The 17,710-nt window shown below is 39.8% G+C and overlaps 1 protein-coding gene across 2 annotated transcripts in view; it reads right to left on the bottom strand.

The window, feature by feature from the left end:
• Positions 1 to 10,975: 10,975 nt before the first annotated feature.
• The window catches only part of ZPLD1 (zona pellucida like domain containing 1), a 41,140-nt gene continuing 34,405 nt past the window's right edge, over positions 10,976 to 17,710 (bottom strand). For both annotated transcript variants that reach the window (XM_087439419.1, XM_004439968.2), the window contains 3 exons: positions 17,000 to 17,108; positions 11,574 to 11,603; positions 10,976 to 11,151 (listed from right to left, as the gene is read on the bottom strand). In XM_087439419.1, the coding sequence (XP_087295545.1) occupies positions 10,976 to 11,151; positions 11,574 to 11,603; positions 17,000 to 17,108 (315 nt within the window). The remainder of the gene's footprint in view (positions 11,152 to 11,573; positions 11,604 to 16,999; positions 17,109 to 17,710) is intronic.

Raw genomic sequence — 17,710 nt, 5'->3', positions numbered from 1 at the left:
ATAAATATCCTACACACATTGATTATACGAGAGGGCACTCTATGCTATAAAGTATACATGTGCACATAAATAAAATTGTGCTATACTATAAATTAAAACTACTTAAAATTAACATGCTAGCTATAATAAAGATTAAACATTTAATTAGCAATATTTTTGCTTGCCTTCTTAGAAATTTTATGATTTGGATGGCCTGGGTCTCTTAAATTGCTGTCTAGGGAAGTTGGAAATGACACTTTTTCTTTTCGGGAGATTCCCTCTTGACCCACATGATCCAGGCTGAAGGAGATTCTGAGACTGCTTGGCAGACTACAGCGTAAGAGAAGTAGGCTGAGAACAAGCACGGACAAGGATCCTTGTGCACTGATCCTCTGGGGGCGGCCAACCACCTAAAATTCAAAATCAAACTTCGGACAGACTCAGACATGATCTGGGCTGGTGTAAAATTCCAAGGGGGAGAGGTGATAGAAGAGACTCGAAGGAGGAATCTTCCAACACTGGTAAGACTTGTGTCAAGGAGCACTGCAGCTCATGATTCTAGATTCTAACAGGTCAGGACTTGGATGGCAACTGACAGGAATAGAGGCAGAGAAAAGGGCTATGCAGGTTGTCAGAAAAGTGGAGAACAAGTCAGGGATTAGAACTGAAGTCCAATCATGAGACATGACAAACAGGAAAGAGTGCAGCCGATGGACACACAGACGTCCAGAGAATTCCCAGAGGTCGAGTGGCAATGGGTCTTAGAAGCAGCAAGACAAATTAAGGCCCTATCATCACTCCTGATGGAGAAGGGGCCCCTCACTCTGCCAGGTTCATCTTCCTTGGCTCCAAACTGGATCTGTGGTAACCTGAGATCGGCAGCCTGGAGTGGATAGGGACCTGCACATCCCACAACACACAGGCACTCAAATGTCGTTCAGGGACCCTACCCTGATGCGCAAAAATCAAGTTCTTCTTTCTAGAGTTAAATCTTGGTGGTAGATAAGTGTTCTTTCCAACAAATAATCTTGGTCATGTACAACCCATTTAAAGCAGTATCTAGAGCTTTAGTTTAAGCTTTTAAAGAAGAGCAAAACCTTGTGAATTTGGTCCCTCTGCTTATGTATTTCTTACTTGTTAAATTGTTTGCTCTTTTCCATCATCTCATTCTTCTAAGAACACTCAGGCTACCAAAGAAAATACAGGAAGCTGGGGGCCGTGTTGGGGAGGAGGAGCAGGGGCTGTAAGGCCTCTTCCTTGATGCCAGGCCATCTGGGAGGCGTGTGTGGCTGGATTTTGTGTGTCTGGCCTGGAAGCTTTTCATTTCAGTTTTTGGAATCACATTTATTACCTCATCGTGTTTACAACTCTAACATAGATACAGAGGGTATTGTTATTATCTCCACTTTGCAGATTTTATAGATTAGGGAATGACCTTGGAGAAGTAGTGAGTGGTAAATGCAAATCTGTGCCTCAAAACCTAAGTCAGGACTCTGTACTCACGTACAGATCTGCTTTCACAAGCAGATCCTCAAAATTATTTGCTGAATGAATGAATTAAGAGATGATTTTTTTCCCACCAAAGTACCATGTTTTAGGGAACAAGCAGGATAAGGAAGAGAAGTCAGGTCGCAGCAGGGCTGAGGATAAAGATGATAGTAATAACTAACATTCGTCGTGGCCCTGCTGTATGTCAGGTGTTCCATATGCACCTGCTACTCATTTGTCCTGCGGAACTGCTTCGGAGGGTGAGTAGTAGTGGTTTTCACATGGTACACCTGAGGGGACCAGAGGATGTGCTTCAGACACAGGATTCAAACCCAGGTAGGCTGACCCACAGCCATGCGCTTAACCTGCCACCACCCGTCTAGAAGCAAATTCTGAAGTCAGAAGTCACAATAATGGGAACAAGCAGGTGCAACAGTAAGGGGGAAGTCAGGCAAGTGGGAAGGTCTAATGTCCACCAAGCGCCAGGCCCCTCACAGATCATCCCTAGTCCTCAAATCAACCCTGTTGAATTAACGAAAGAAGGAGACCATTAGACTGACGCGGCTCTAATGCCGTGGAGGCCTATGTAAGCAAACCAAAATCTGAGCCTCTAGATGCCGCAAGGTTAGGAAATCAAAACGCTAAGGAGAACCAGTCACAAACAGCCAACTAGGCTTTAAGCTACAGCCAATCCGACAGTTTCCTTTCTTTGCTTCCACACTTTCTCTATGTAAGTCTTTCCTGGCTCCTGTCAGCAGAGCGCTCCCAACCACTTAGTTTGGCACTGCCCAACTGGAATAGACTTTTGCCCAAATAAACTCTTGAAATTTTTAATATACCTCAGTTTATCTTTTAATACCCAAAAAGTTGATATGAGAATCTTCACTCCATAGATAAGGAAGTCAAAGTTCAAAAAAGCCAAATGACTTCCCCAAGGTCATGCAGCTAACAAATGACAGAACCATGATTTAAATCAGGTCTGTCTGATTCCCAAACTTGTTTTTTTCTATTATATGATATTGCCAGAGACCAAATCTCCACAATCTAGACAATAGAAATTTTCCATGTGCAGGAGCAGTCTTTGTCCCTCAGGAATGGGGTACAGAACAGCAGAGGAATTCCGGGATGTGTATGTCATTGATCAAAGAACAAATTAGAAAGTTCATCCCCTTTAACTAAGCATATAAATTCTGCCTCCAGAGAATAAAGAAGGAGCTATGAGGAGAAAATACACACCTGCCCAGCCAGGTCAGCTGAATCGGCCCTGGTGAGCAATACGTAAAAGTGTAATCAATTCGGTTAAAACGTTGTACACACTGGTTTCTAGAATTGCCTTCAATCGTATTCCAGAGTAGTGGTTCTCAAACTTTAGCATCCAGCAGAATCAACTGGAGGGCTTGCTAGATAGAAAGTATGGGGCTCCACCCCCAGAGTTTCTGATTGAGTAGGTCTGGACTGGGTTCTGAGAAATTCCATTTCTAACTAGTTCCCAGGTGAGTCTGATGGTGCTGTTCAGGGGACCGTACTTTAAGGACTATGGTTCCAAAGTTATTGCAAGTTTCCCGCTTATTTCTCTTTACTCCAGACCAATGTAGGCCCTAATGTGATGTCAGCTACCAGGAATGAGCAATCTGCTCTCAAGCAGAGTGTTCAATTCCTTGACTTCAAGGAAGGCCCCCAGGAGGCTCTAAAGACCTGTTTGCAGAGCTTATGCATTTCATAGTGAGTTCCACATTTTTCCTGAGCATAGAAAGCACAGATATAGATGACAACTAAAACAAAAGTTAAACACAGTAATGCCTAAACCTTTGCAATTTATGCATAGGTCCTCAAAACTCTATTTTGTCCTACATGGTTTAGGATCCTTGGGCTAGCCCTGCATAATCATTATAATCCAGAAAGTGTCACCTAATCAATATTGTAGAACTTGTTCATTTTTCTGCAAATAATCAGATAGAAATAAGGTTTTGCTCATGTTTTGCAAATTATTTTTTTTTAAATAATTTTCAGAGCTTCACTGTGAGCCTTGGACTTTCATAGTTGTCAGAGCTCAGCGAGCGAAGATATGACTGACTGTTTCATGTTGACAGTTCCTTTGGAACAATTATTTAATGTGAGCATTATTTAAATGTGAGAGTGGAATGAATATATCTTGCTGTGGTTTTTGAAATTGTCTCAACATCTTATCTTCCATCTACATTTAAAACAGCACATTATTCTTTGCTTCTCGCCTGCCATTTAGAATCAGCCCAGAGTTTAGATATTGTGGGAAGTAATTTAGATGAAGAACAAAAGATACACATTGATGTGCTAACCTTGGCTCTGTTATTCTCTTAATCTCATCTGAAGAAAGAAAAATGTTAACTTTAAGCTGAGGCAAAATGTGATCCCTTTTGAACTGTACGGTTGACAATTTAGGAAAAACCACACAGTATTTGAGGATTATTTCAAACCCTCAGGGTATGTATAAAGTTACTTTCATTGGTTGCCATTTTGAGGAAAGATCCATTTTTGAGGAAATATTTACCTCAAAGAGTTGATGATTTAATGAAGGAAAGCTGGCACAGCCTTATTCCTCAGACCTGCAGGAATTGGGACCTTATAGGTAGATTTACAACGGAGTCCCAGCCACTCATTCTAAGGAATACTTAACAGGGAATGGAGGGAATATGAAAGGTCTACAAAGCAATTACTACTGTTCTGAAGGGAAGATGAGGTAAGGTGGAAACACACACAGAAAATAGTTATTTGTTTACTGCAAACTATGGGTGGTGTTCAACTGAAGGGGGTAATCGGGAGAATCTCTATATGTTTTTCACATACCATTTCTCTCAAGAAATGACAAGCAGTGGCATTATTCTCATTCTGGAAATTGCCTTTATGTACAAATAGCATTCATTACATGCAGCTTTTCTCAGCTCTAAAGGACAAGGGGAAAACAGATTATTTGTAAAATAAAAAAATAAAGCTGCCGTGGATATTTTCTTTCCTCGGGGTGAGAAGGAAAATGCCTGGATGTTGTTTTCAAACATCCCAGCCATCAGCTCCAGAGAACATGGACAAACATCATTTTCATTGTTGACATAATGAAGATGATGATGCTTTTCAACCATTTCCCAGAGTGTAAACTCATTCTCAGCGTGAGCCTGGCTGTGTGACCATAATGAATGCCTGTGTTGGGGGAAAAACAAATGTACTAATGAAACACAGTGAGTCAGACGGCTCGTTCATCGCTGTCAACAGAAGCCAGCGTTCCCCTAGATCTGCTCAGTATCGGCCGTGGTATAATCTGAAGTGCACTGCGGATCATCTCACGTTGAGTAAAATGTTAGAATTAACAGTTGAGTAAAATGTTAGGAATAAATAAAGTAGTTGCATTTTCAAGATCTCTCAGACAGGTTTGGATTTTTGTTTTCTTCATGTGTATGCTTACTAGATTAGGTACAAAGAATTTTTTTCAGTAGATGAAACTAAATAGAGAATTGATGCAATTATCTCAATAGCATTGACAAAGCACTTTCCTCAACTTCTACATTACCAGACAACCAAAATTGCTTTCTGGTTTAAATTATCTGGATAGTTTTTCAAAAAAATAAAACATGCTAGAGAGAAGAATAAGAAGACTAACATTAAAACCAATTATTTTTCCTTATTGACCACAGTTAACATTTCTATCCATTTCCTTACTGTCTTTATTTCTATGTTAGCTCATATTGTATATACAATTCTGTATTCTGCCTTTTTTTATATTATAGCATAAGCATTTGCTCAGTGGGTAAAGATTTTTTATAACTGATTTTCAGTATCTGCATATTATTATATCACAAAAAAATACCATAATACATCTAAGAGTTCTGCATTTGGGAACATTTAAGTGGCATCTAATACTTTTTTTGTTAAAAATAATACAGTGATAAACATCCTTGTACATAAATCAGTGTCTAACATTTTAAAGCTGTAAGTAAATGATGACACCATTTGAGTAACATAGGTTTAAGTCAGATCCTCTGATGATAGCTGGGCACATGGACACCCCAGTACATTTCCCAGACCCCCTTGCTGGCAGTGTGACCACATGACTAAGTTCTGGCCAACAGAATATGAAAGTGTCCTGTATCAGCTTCCAGGAAACTTCCTTAAACTATTGATGGTATATGCCCTTTGCCCCTATTTTTGGACCTTTCTCCATTTTGGGCCATAGGACAAGGAGTACAGACCAACGATGACCAAGTGTGAAATAAGAGAAATTCTTATTACGTATCCATTGAAAAACTGGAAAGGAAGCATTAAAGTTTTGATAAATCTTTTAATGAGAGATAGTGAATCATCTTTGTTCCATATGGTAATTTGAGAGTGAGAGCGATACAAGAAAAATCGTGATTTTTATAGGATTCAAGAGAGATTACTGGGTTCAATTTCTCTCTCAATGGGCACTCTGCATCATCCTCTGCCACTTCACTTCATCAACAACAAAATATATATTAGCAAAACAATAGCTTTTAAAAAACAAATCAGTTCAAATTTTCAAGTGGTAAATAATTTCTAAACAGTATTATATTTCTTATGGAGTAATTTTTCATTTTAGTCAGTCAATTGTTGCACTACTGTAAAAAAACTACATACAAGAGGAGAAATAGCTTCAGGACCGTGTAACTTTGAGTCAGAGTTGTGTGTGATTGTCAAACCACAACTCTCCCAGGATCTTCCAGTGTTAGTTGATTCGCCAAACCAGCAGGATTATTCAGTAACAGATACTGCTCTGGGCAATGCTAATACAGCTATGCTCCTGATGAAAACTAACCTCAAAATTTGGGCCACATTGCCTTTGACTAAACCGCCGTATAATGATGGCACTTCTCTTTTCAACAGAGAAAATGAAAAGGAAAATTGAGGTAATTATGTCAGCAATTTAAGTAAAACAGGAAATCGCCAGATACTTGAGCCAAAAGGGGATTGGAGGTTTGAACTATGCACATAATAATCTGAGCTCTCGATTTGCCACTTTGCCAAGAAGACAAAACATTTGATAAACGGAGTTTACCAAGGAGAGATTTCCAAATATTCTGTCTAGTACCCATGAGTACAAGGCTTCAAAACCCATTCTTTCCCTACCTCCCCAAAAAGTGGCATTAATCAAGGCTATTTTAGTTCTCCTGTGTCACTCAAATTTGCAGAGACTGATGCTGTTTACTAATAAGGTATCAGGCACGATATGCTCACAAACATGAAAATATAACTTTTGTTTATCCAGTTTTCACTTCCTTTGAGCCTCTGGAGGAGACGAGCCACCATCATGAGAAATATGGTAACAGCTACCAAGAATTCTACTTTTGTCTCTTCCGAGGCAACACGTTCCCTCCCATTTAGCAGGTGCCTCTGCTCCTGTGTCCAGCGCCTCCCTGGTTGCATTTGCCACCCTTGTCTCTGCTTTGCTGTTTCATGTTCTTCACTGCTGCTGGCCTGTTGTCACCGCTGATGTCCTCACTCACTCTGCTCCAATGCCAACCCTCAGGAGGTGGGGCCATCAGTACTTCCATGCCAGGCCTCCTCTGTCCTGTTTCTCCTGATGACATGTGATCCTTTGGCATGACTTTGGAACTCACCGTTGCCCACCTATTCATGGCCCTCTCTTTTCTCTATTTGATTCATATCGCTAGCTAATATAAAAGAGGACCCTCTGCTCATAAGCCCCTACCTCCAAACATTAAATATTTCAAAATCATTTCAATTGTAGACTGCCAAATTTGTTAATATACTAATTTATTCATTCCCTACTGTCACTGGATTGGTTTTCAGCAGCATGATAGATATTGATGGTGTATTTACAAACTTACCAGCCGTGATGGTTCATTTTGTGTCAACTTGACTGGGCCGCACGTTGCCCAGACATTTGGTCAAACGTTACTTGGGATGTGTCTGTACGGTGTTTCTGGATGAGACTAACGTTTGGATAAATGAGTAAAGCAGATTGCCCTCCCTAATGTGGGTGGACCCCATTTCATCAGTTAAAGTCTGCATAGAACAAAAAGGCTGACCCTCCCGTGACTAAGAGGGAATTCCTCCCGCCCGACTGCCTTTCACGCTGGGACACTGGTTTATTCCTGCCTTTGGACTCAAACTGAACAACGGCTCTTTTTTGGGTCTTGAGCCTGCTGGCTTTCAGACTGGAATGACACCACCAGCTCTCCTGGGTCCTGCTGACTGCAGATCTTGAGACTTGTCAGCCTTCATAATTGTATAAGCCAATTCCTAAAATAAATGTCTTTATATACATACATCCTATTAGGTTTTTTTCCTCCGGAGAACCCTGACTAATATGCCAGCTAATCCTGCTACTTGTTTTGTTTACTCCCTAAGTATATTTTTTTCTAAATTACAAATTTGGATTGTTTTATATTGTGTCTCCCCACTCATAAATAATTGAGGAACCTCATTCTCAAAAGCAATTTATCTATGATCAGCTTGCTTTTTTCTTATAAATACAGGACGAAAACAAATGTGTTCTGGCCTAATAGCCCCCCCTCTCCATCCTCTTACAATTCTGTCCTGCCAAGTGCTCTGGGAATCCCTCTCACTGTGCCTCATACACGTTCACAAGCAAGTGTCTCCTGTGGACATCTTCTCCTGCTCTTTTCTCACTTCCAGAAGTTTACTGCCTCACGTTTTCCACAGCTGACAACGCCCCTTCCTGAACTATCACATCTGTGAGGCTCCCAGAGCAAGCTGCTGATGCTTGAGGACCCAGAGCAGTACTCCCTTCGTAAGGTGGGATTCTCCTGGGTCAAGAAAAGCGTTTCTCCTCAGCTCTGCATCACATCCGAACACAAGGGATGACAGCCAGACCCTGAGGACCTGTCACAAGAGACAATGCAACTCTGGGCAGAAGCTGAGCTCCTTGTGTTTCCAGTTTTTCCTTTCCCCTCAAAGTCTTAAAATTGTAGGCTCAGGTTTAGCCAGAGCTCAAACTCAAGGTGAAGTGTATTTCGTTACCCTCATGGGCTCATGGATATGTCTCCCAATACAGGGCCCTCACCAGGGAGCTCCATATGGAGAGGGCAAGCTCCATCCAGCCTCAGAGACCTCTACCCTTCCCTGTTGCATTAGGCAGCTTATTTTAAGTTTAATTTCTCTTAATGTTTGTGAAAGTGGGAATAGGATGTTGAGAGCAGGAAGGAGAAATATCTTAAGCAAAAAAAGGTCACCATTTTAAACATATTCATTTACAATTATTTTATTAAACAATCATCTTCTACATGTCATCAGACCTTACCCCTGAAGTGCAAAAAACAGTTTGAGGTATTAAAACTGAAAGAACATTTGCACATATTTCGTAAGGTTTTCACACTAGAGTAACTGGTATATTCAGTATAACTAAGTACTACCTTTCACTGCAGGTTTATAAGAACAAGCTATAGAAAACAAACCTGGTTTGTCTCATTATAGCTCTGATTCTCCCATTTATGATGAAAGGATGGCAAAAATAATATGAGATTTAAGCTGCTTTTCAAAATGATATGTCCATTATTCAGTTTTATAAAATGGGGTATGGAATTTAAAAGGTCAATAGCTGAAACAGTAGCCATCCCCAAAGCACAAAAATCAAACTGACAAGCCACTTTCAATGATATAATGTCCTATTCACAGTATTTAATCCTCAGATCAATGGCAATTCACTTAAAGTATCTGAAATCAATTTATCAGAATATTTCAATACTATCCACATACCTATAGGGTCACATAAGTAGCATGGTCCATATTTTTTTTTCTGTGGGATTTTTTTCCTTTAAATTAGAAGACAAATTTGTTAACACAGAGAGAGTTCAGAATGGTCACTTCAAAGTTATTTTGAAGTAATACAGAAAGAAGAGATCAGCTTTTTAAGATTAGACATTTATATTGAAGAAATTACCCAGAGACTTTCCAGATCCCATTTCACTTTGTGTCTATACCCGAAAGAGAGAGCTGAGGCAATTCTATAGCTAATTATCGTAATATAAACACTTTTCTTCTGAACTATTCAGGCAAATTAGAGAAAAGGTGTTTTTGATTTGATGATTGATTTAATTATTAACTTCAGAGCATAGGCACTGCATTTGAAACAAATCTGAAATTGCATAGTGGTTTGCATGGGGTGTAGTAAATGGAGTCCCGAATAATGGGTCACGAGTGTTGAATAGAAATTAGTCTCTACAACAATTTTTACAGTTAACACAGCACTTGGTAGCTGCACATGCTCAGTGGGTTGGTGTTTGTCATTGAATTGTTTTATTTGTTCAATTATGTGGATAGACTGAACAAAGGGAAGGTCGATTATTTTGTAAGAATATAGGCTCCTTAAAACTTGGCTTTTTAAAATTTTTCACAAAACTGATAAAGGATCAAATGCTTCTCACAGTTTACTATTAGAGGAAAACACTGTTTATTCCATTGTGACCATGACACCTTCAAGAAGACACCTTAAAAAGGAGGCCTCCTCCAGACGATTTGTCTTGCCGGCATCAGAAATTTGTGGGAAAAGGAACATTTTTTCATGGCGACTCCAACAAAGTTCTGTAAAGCACAGTTAACCTGTTTCCTCTTTGTTCTAGAAAAACAAGGAAACTAGGTTGTTATGGGAACACTATGCTTATGTGTGGGGACAATGCCTTCTTCCCACAACGACAGCTTTTGCTTTTGCATGGAGGGGCTCCTGAATTAAAAATACTCTTTGCGGTGGCCTCCCCACTGGCAGCCTGGCTGGGACAGCAGCAGAGCTGTTACTGGGAGGAGAGTCAGCCTGTGCCATGTTCTCACTGCACCAGAAGGAGAACACTAATCACAGCCATTTCTACTGAAATGAATAATGATCCAGGGTCACTTAGCATCCTTCAGAGGTTAACAACTATTTTTACTGTTTGCTCCACAAATGGATGTTTCAGGTGATGATACATTTCCCCAGAGTTTTTTTTAAATGAATGTTGTCAGACAGGGAAAACAGCCAAAAACACAGGAGGTCATAGAATGAGCAATTAAATCTCAGGTGTCCAAATTGGCCAGTCCAATTAAAACATATCCCCAAGCTAGAATAAAACAAAAAGCAACTTTCATTTTAGGACCACATATGCAAATCTAAATGCCATCGCATTGGGTTTTAATGCTTAGGGGGAAAAAATGCAACAAATTCATTTTTTTCTATGCTCACTCTTTATCTCTATAACCAATAATCAAAAACAAATTGAAATAAAATGAAATATAACTGATCTTGTAAGATCTACATCCTGAATATTGTTTGCTTGTTGTCAGTATCCCCACTGGTGCCATACAAATAGGGCTGACCACATACACAAGTGACAAGAGCAATATTTTCAAAATTCTTTCACTATCATCACGCTGACGAGCTACATGGTGAACTCTATCAAACCTACAAATAGCAAATGCTGCCTGGCGTTCAATTCAGACGGGACACTGACTGCTGTCACAGGTGGTATAGTCAGGGAAGCCTTCCCCAGAGAGCAGGGACTTGTCACAGTCAGTCAAAGACTGGGTTTCTTATGCCATTCAACACCAAACTGGTGGGTGCCTTCCTGTGCAGAAGGGCCAGTGAGCACAGGAGAAGGGAAAAGCTCGTGGCTCCCAGAATGACCAGTCCTGATATCAGTGCGCTGGTGATGGCGTTCAGCTGGAAGGGAGGTGCACTTGCAGAACCTGCAGGAAATAGACACACACAGTGGGAAGGCCCAACATCAGATGGACCTCACCTTATCCCAACTCACACCTGCAAAACACCTGTCCTCAGTGTCTCGTAGAGCAACAGCGTGACACTGGATAGTGCTGCTGTCTGTTTGACTATAATTCAATCCAATAACCAGAGGGTTTATGCTCTAGTGGCCTGGAATCCCCTGGGCAGCCCCTCCCCACCCAAGAATCTAGGAAATGCTATAAAAGTTGACCAACAGGTCACATATGAGTTCAGAAATCTTCAGTGAACTGCTGTTTAACATGTAACAAACTTGTAAAACCAGAGCTCATTATATTTAGTTGATTATAGTTTTGCAACTGATCACCAAAAAATACTTAAAATTTTTAAAAATCATACTTTTATTTTCAATATATGTTAATTATCTTACCAAGCTGTGAATTGTTGGTTGGAGTCTCATCTGGGGGAAAAAAGGAGAAAAAAAAGCAATATTCAGTCTCCAAATATTGACCTTTGTTTATTATGATTCTAGAATTACTTTTGACCTACAGGTCCCCTCACCTGCACCCACTGGCTGCATGGGGAAGGCAACAATGAAAATCCTCCTAAACTATTCTGCTTCCCATCTTCTGTTCCCCATGCCTGAGATTTCATCATCTAACCATTCCCCAAGCCCACACCCCACCACCACCCTGGGCACACAAATATGATCGCAAAATACAGTGTGCTGTATTCTTCCCTGCCAACCTCACTTCATCATTATCTCTTTAGTTGGGTTAGTGGGGACAGTAATTGTTAACAGCTATTACATTTTTTATAGCCCTATAACCTGCCATTTGTTATTCTGTTATAGAGAAATATTCATTATTTAGCGCCGTTCTATTTGAAGTGTTGCCAATTTGCCCATCATAATCTGCAAAAACATTATTTTAAGTTCCAAGAAGATAAATTCACACTTAATAACTAAATGAAAGGAAAGCATGACCCCTGAGCTCGAGCCGTGGTGTTATTTGCATCTGTTCAGTAAAAGATCGACGCTGTTGATTTTTCACTTTCCCCCGGCAAACATCATCCCAGATGCCATGAACACATTCACTGGGTTTCCCAATTTTTGTTACCCATTTTGTAATCATGGAGCAATTAACCCCTGAGCTTGTATGATGAGTGGATTTCACATTTGTGTTTAAGTATGTGGGTGTGTATATGTTTGTTATTTGAACCATAAAATGTGTGCAGTTGACTGTTTGATTTTAGAGTATAAATATTATTACAATTAATATATGTGTAATGCTATACAATTTACAAAGTGCTGTTTCATGTGTTATCACATTTAATTCTCATCACAGCCATATGGTTTGATACTATTGCTACTCCCATTTTACAGATGAAGAAACTTCCATCTGCCACAGCCTCCATGATAAAGTAAACACGTTTAAATAAAAGCTCAGTTTCAGAATCCTTTTTATAAAATAATATAAACTAGCCAAGTATGGAAAATATTTTTAGTTATAGAGAAGGTTATCTCAAGCTACAAAACTGCAGGATTAGTATTTGAAACAATTGATGGGAGAACCAGGTGAGACATTTATAAACCGTCTGACACCATTTCTTTTCAGACCTATGAGTCTTGGCAAAGACTCCGCTGTTTGATCCTGAAGTACAATGCCCAAAATTAAGAGAGCACTCATTCACAGGATTCTTTAGAATGGTGCAGTGCATTGCTGTAGGACAAAAAATTAAAGCAGCACACATTTTAGGAAAATGTTAGGAAATTTTAGGAAATGTTAGGAAAACCCTAACCTCCAACCAACACCATCTTATAAAGACACTTCCTTCTCATGGAAATAGAAGGAAAGAATGGACCATGATCAATTCATGCAGAAGATCTGCATGCCCCTTCTCCAAGACAAACTGCCTCACTAGAACATGGGGGAGAATACATAATGTTCTAAAATTCTTTTTTTAAATCACATTTATTTGCTTTAAAAAAACATTTCTATTCAAGAATAGAAAGCTCCTTCCTCCTATGTGTCCCAATTTGGCAAAAGTGCTAAGACTGGATGCTCCCACTATTTTCTGCATCCTGAGGTTAACAAAAGAAGTCAGAATAGCCCCTCCCATCCCACATTATTGCCAACACTTCTGTAAGAACAGTATCCCAGGTGTCACCCTCGAGGACTTGGCTGTGGACAAAACCTCCGTGCGGGGACAAAAAAGGCCACATGAGCCAAATCAGCTCCAGGTTTCAGGACTCGGAAAAGCTGAAAGCATCCTACCTTTGGGAGATGGCTGAAATCAAAGCATGTCATATTTGAATAGTGTTTGGAATTGTATTTGATAGTGGATAAAGGCAGAAAGAAGCACTTTATAGGGTGGTTGTTTCTGGTATCCCACAATTTTAGTATCATTGCAATAAAAAAAAAAAAAAAAATCAGTGCACTGTCTAGCCCAGAAAGGGGAGGCAGGCATTTTCCAGATTTTTTGTCACCACACACTTCTGTTTTTCTCTCACCATCACTTGGTCTTAACATACACATATATGCTAAAAGGAACCTTCTGGAATTAGAACAGATTGGAATACTAAACTTGGTGGGCGTTTCAAAAAACATAGCTAGCTGAGGACTCACAGGAGGAAAGTGATGGCAGCAAGACCACAGCTGTTGGAAAGCCAGAAGTGGCAGATAAACTGTCATTCTCTGCTTTTCTCTCATGTAAGTAGTTGAAATAAATGGAAAAAATGAACATCAGAGCAAAGATATATTCAGAATGAACATTTTCCTTTCTTAGCACAACCACAGTAAAATGGACGACATATTTCAAGTTCAGAACCTCCAAACTTATAACTTTCCACATTGCTATGTTGGTTAATGGTCTCTCTCTACCTTTGAACTAGAAGAACCCTGAGGGCAAAGACTGTGGCTTTCTCCATTGTATTTCCAGCTCCTAGCAGAGTGTCTGCCCCATGCAGTGACTAAATAAATACGTTCAAATGAATTAACTACCTATAAAACCCAATGACACTAGTTGAACAAGAGTTTGGTTTGGACTTCTCCGTTGGAATTTATGTAAAAAAACAATTAGGTACTATTGTTTTCCAGTGATTGTACCTTTGAATTTACAGAACTGTACCCCATGATAAGCATTTCCCTACCAAAAAGTTTTACCATTTCGGTGCTTAAAATAAGAACATTTCAGGAATTTTGAGGATTTTGAATTTTGAGGCTGTGAATATTTTCCTAAATCAACTATCAAGAGAATTAACAATGTTGTGTTAAAATAACCAGAATGTATTTGATTTCATTAAAAAAAACAAACAGAAGTTCTGAGCTTTAACGACTTATTAAACGACGTAAGCCAGATGTCCAGGGGAAAGGAGTGAGTCAATGAGTAAACAGAGCAAAAATTCCAAGGATCAGAGAGCTTTGAAGAAAGCAAATCGAGCCTGAAATTGAACTTGTCTATATAAAATCGGCCACAGGACCTGGAGAGAGAAATTCTAGTTGACCCAAGGCAAAAATAAAGTGAAACTAGGGAAAGAAGGCAGCCCTGGTCATTAAGCTGGGCATTAGTTTATGTAGGATTTGCCTGTGGATGGATATGGCTTGATTTCTGAGTTCTGTGCTTATGTGGAATTTAAAATAAAATTTTTGCATGGATATTACGGTATTATAACATCAACATTGTTATAGATGGTCCTCTACAACGTGAAGCCACTATAATCAACCAAAAATGAGACAAAAATAGCATCTTATGGCTATTTATCAAAATTATTTAGAAAATCTACAGACAATGAGAAAGGAATGAAGGGGATCTGGAAGGGTTGAACATGATCCTTGGGAGCTTTGCTGGTAAAGAGACTGAGGTCACTAAGAGACAACCCTAGTGTGTTGGGGGATAAATGCCATCCTTGAGGTGGAAACAAATCAAACTTGGAAAGGAAGAAAGCCAGGCATAACTTCAGAGGCATTGTTAGCAAAGGCATTAGCTCTCTGAGGTTTTAGCACAGATATCTTGGGCGACTGGATATGGTGTGAGTGAAACCTACAAACCCGGATAGCTGGTTAGCTATGGTAGAAGTAGAAACTTCTACTTGGTAATCTTTACCAGGATTTTGGGGTCTTCCAGGAACAGGAAATACAATAGAGAAAGCCACGGTCTTTGCCCTCAGGGATCTTCAAGTTCAAAGGTAGAGACAGACCATTAACCAAGACAACACAATGGAAAGTAAATTTGGGGGTCTTAGTAATTTTTGTCTGTTTAAAAATTATCTTACACTATCAAGTTATTTAAAATTTGTCATATTTAAATTTGATTTGGTCCGGGTACGAAGGAAGCAAGGAGGTTAATAAGGAGGAAAAGCCATCTACTCAACATGGACAGAGAGATGTCGCTTTCAAGGTGCTTTTCTTACAGCAAACTGACTCCAGATATGACCCATAGAAATAAAAATATTTTTGATTGTGCCTCCCCAAAAGCATTCCTGATTATTAGCAACAAGAGCTGAGTTTCCATGCAGTGTAATTCAAGGAGCTATTTCTGACAGCTAGATAGAGATAAGAACGGGCCTTTCACAAACCACAAACCAGTCGTTTTCAAACCATTCGAAATACAAACCAAGCCTTCAGGGAATATAGACTAAGTTTGAAATTTCATATTTAACAAATTTCAGAATTATTTAAAAGACCTATTAATTTGTTTTTAAATAATTCTATGTCTACGCAAAGGAATGAATAATTAAAGCAATTTTCTGGGTATTTCAGACCAAACCACTTTTTGCTTAATTACTAATTTCGGGCAAAACTTTCTTTTCAGTATGGGAGAGAAGGCGTAGGAGAAAAGGTAAAGATAATCTAACTGAAACATAATAATAGCCTTACGGCTAATATAAAATAAGAGAGAAAATTATTAGAATATAATCCAAACTAGAATTCGGCTTTTGTTAAGAGAAATTTAGAACTATAGAGTTAGAAAGAATCTTAAAGTCTACTTTTTCAAACCCCTCATTTTTAAAATGAAGAATTATTTGTCCAGAGAAGTAAAGTAAAATCCCAAGTCACATAGCTTGTTTGAACAAAAGTTGGAACTAGAACCAGTTTTTCTGACTTAGGTTTGTGTTGTTTACACTGCATGTGTGTTTTATCCACCTCATTCTGGAAGTCTCCGGGATCACGCTGATGTGAAGCAATAGCCCTTTGGAGAATATGTGTATGTACACGCATGCACAAATATGTGTATAAATGAGAATATATGTGGATAAACAGTTGTGTCCATTAGATTCGTGAGCGTGGATGAGTGCACTGGATGGGGTATGATATTCAGGATCCTCAGAGGAAACAAATGGTACTCAAACTGGGCGATTTAAGGAGAGTTTAATAGGACTATTTATAAAGATGTAGGGAATCACAAGAGAAAGCCAAGTTACCTAGGCTATGGGTTAACGGAGGGTTTCCAGAACTCTGAGAGCGTAGTTCTAGCGAGAGAGTTGTCTGGCGGGAGCTGTGTGGACGTCACCCCCATCCTCGGATGACGCCACCTATTGGTCAAGCCCACCCAGAACCCAGAGGGAAAGGCCGCCAGCGGATGCAGTTCCAGGAGCAGGGCAGGGAAACATGTCCAGCACGGTCAACTTTGTGTGCACGTGTGTAAAGAGAAGTGTGGTCCAGACAATACTGCTATTGCCCTTTGTGTGCAAGTTGAGTAAACAGGAAACTACAGTGAAATTAAAACTGCTTAGCAGTTTATCTTGTCTCACAGTTAATTCGTGCTGTTGAGGAAACTCGGAGCTCTCCCTAGAAGACTAGGAAGGAGCTCTTTGGAACCGCCTGTCACTACACACAGAAGGGCGCGCGCGCCTACCGCTCCGCGTGATGATGGGCCCGGCAGAGAGGACGGCGTTTCCGGAAGTGCTCTGGCGGCTCCAAGTGGTCCTCCGCCCAGCATCTCTCCTTTCTCGGTGGCCGCAAGTCTGAGGTGTTAATGAAAACAAGTGAAATTCCACACCGGCGCGAAATTGTTTCTTTATGGCCATTTGGCAAGCAGATTCTTTTGGAAGAGATACCACGTTTAATTTTGCTCACTTCTGTGCGTTTATTTGATTACTTTGCATACAACCGCTACAGTGTTTCTTATCCTGGCTTTGGCCACATGTATTTCCTCCCATTGTCGTTGTGAATTGCCTCATTAATTCACATAGCTCATGGCTCTCCTGAAAAAAGAGCTGTGTTTATCAAATTTTTCTCCTTCTATTTCTCTCAAGCCTTTAATAAATTGTTCTCTGAAATGGTCAGCACAGAGCAAGGTAACGTGGACTCTCTCCATTTAACCCCCTCTGATGGAGCTAGTTGAGACTGAAGTAATCAATGGTGGTGAAGAAATGCATGGATTTGAGCATAAATACAAATCAAAGGTATTTCAAATCAAAAAGCGCGCCTGCATTTTTCTCAGGCTAATATTGATGTGACCCTAGGAGGTATGTCAGAAATAGAATTGTTTTTATTCACTGGTAAATGAGTCTATATTTTAGTGATGGCTGTGTGCAATTCAGATCTGCACCTTTTAAAGTTTTTA

This window comes from Ceratotherium simum, chromosome 15, assembly GCF_057802395.1.
Source record: "Ceratotherium simum simum isolate JZ-2026a chromosome 15, ASM5780239v1, whole genome shotgun sequence".
Taxonomy (NCBI): domain Eukaryota; kingdom Metazoa; phylum Chordata; class Mammalia; order Perissodactyla; family Rhinocerotidae; genus Ceratotherium; species Ceratotherium simum.
This window is presented reverse-complemented; position numbering and strand designations above follow the sequence as displayed.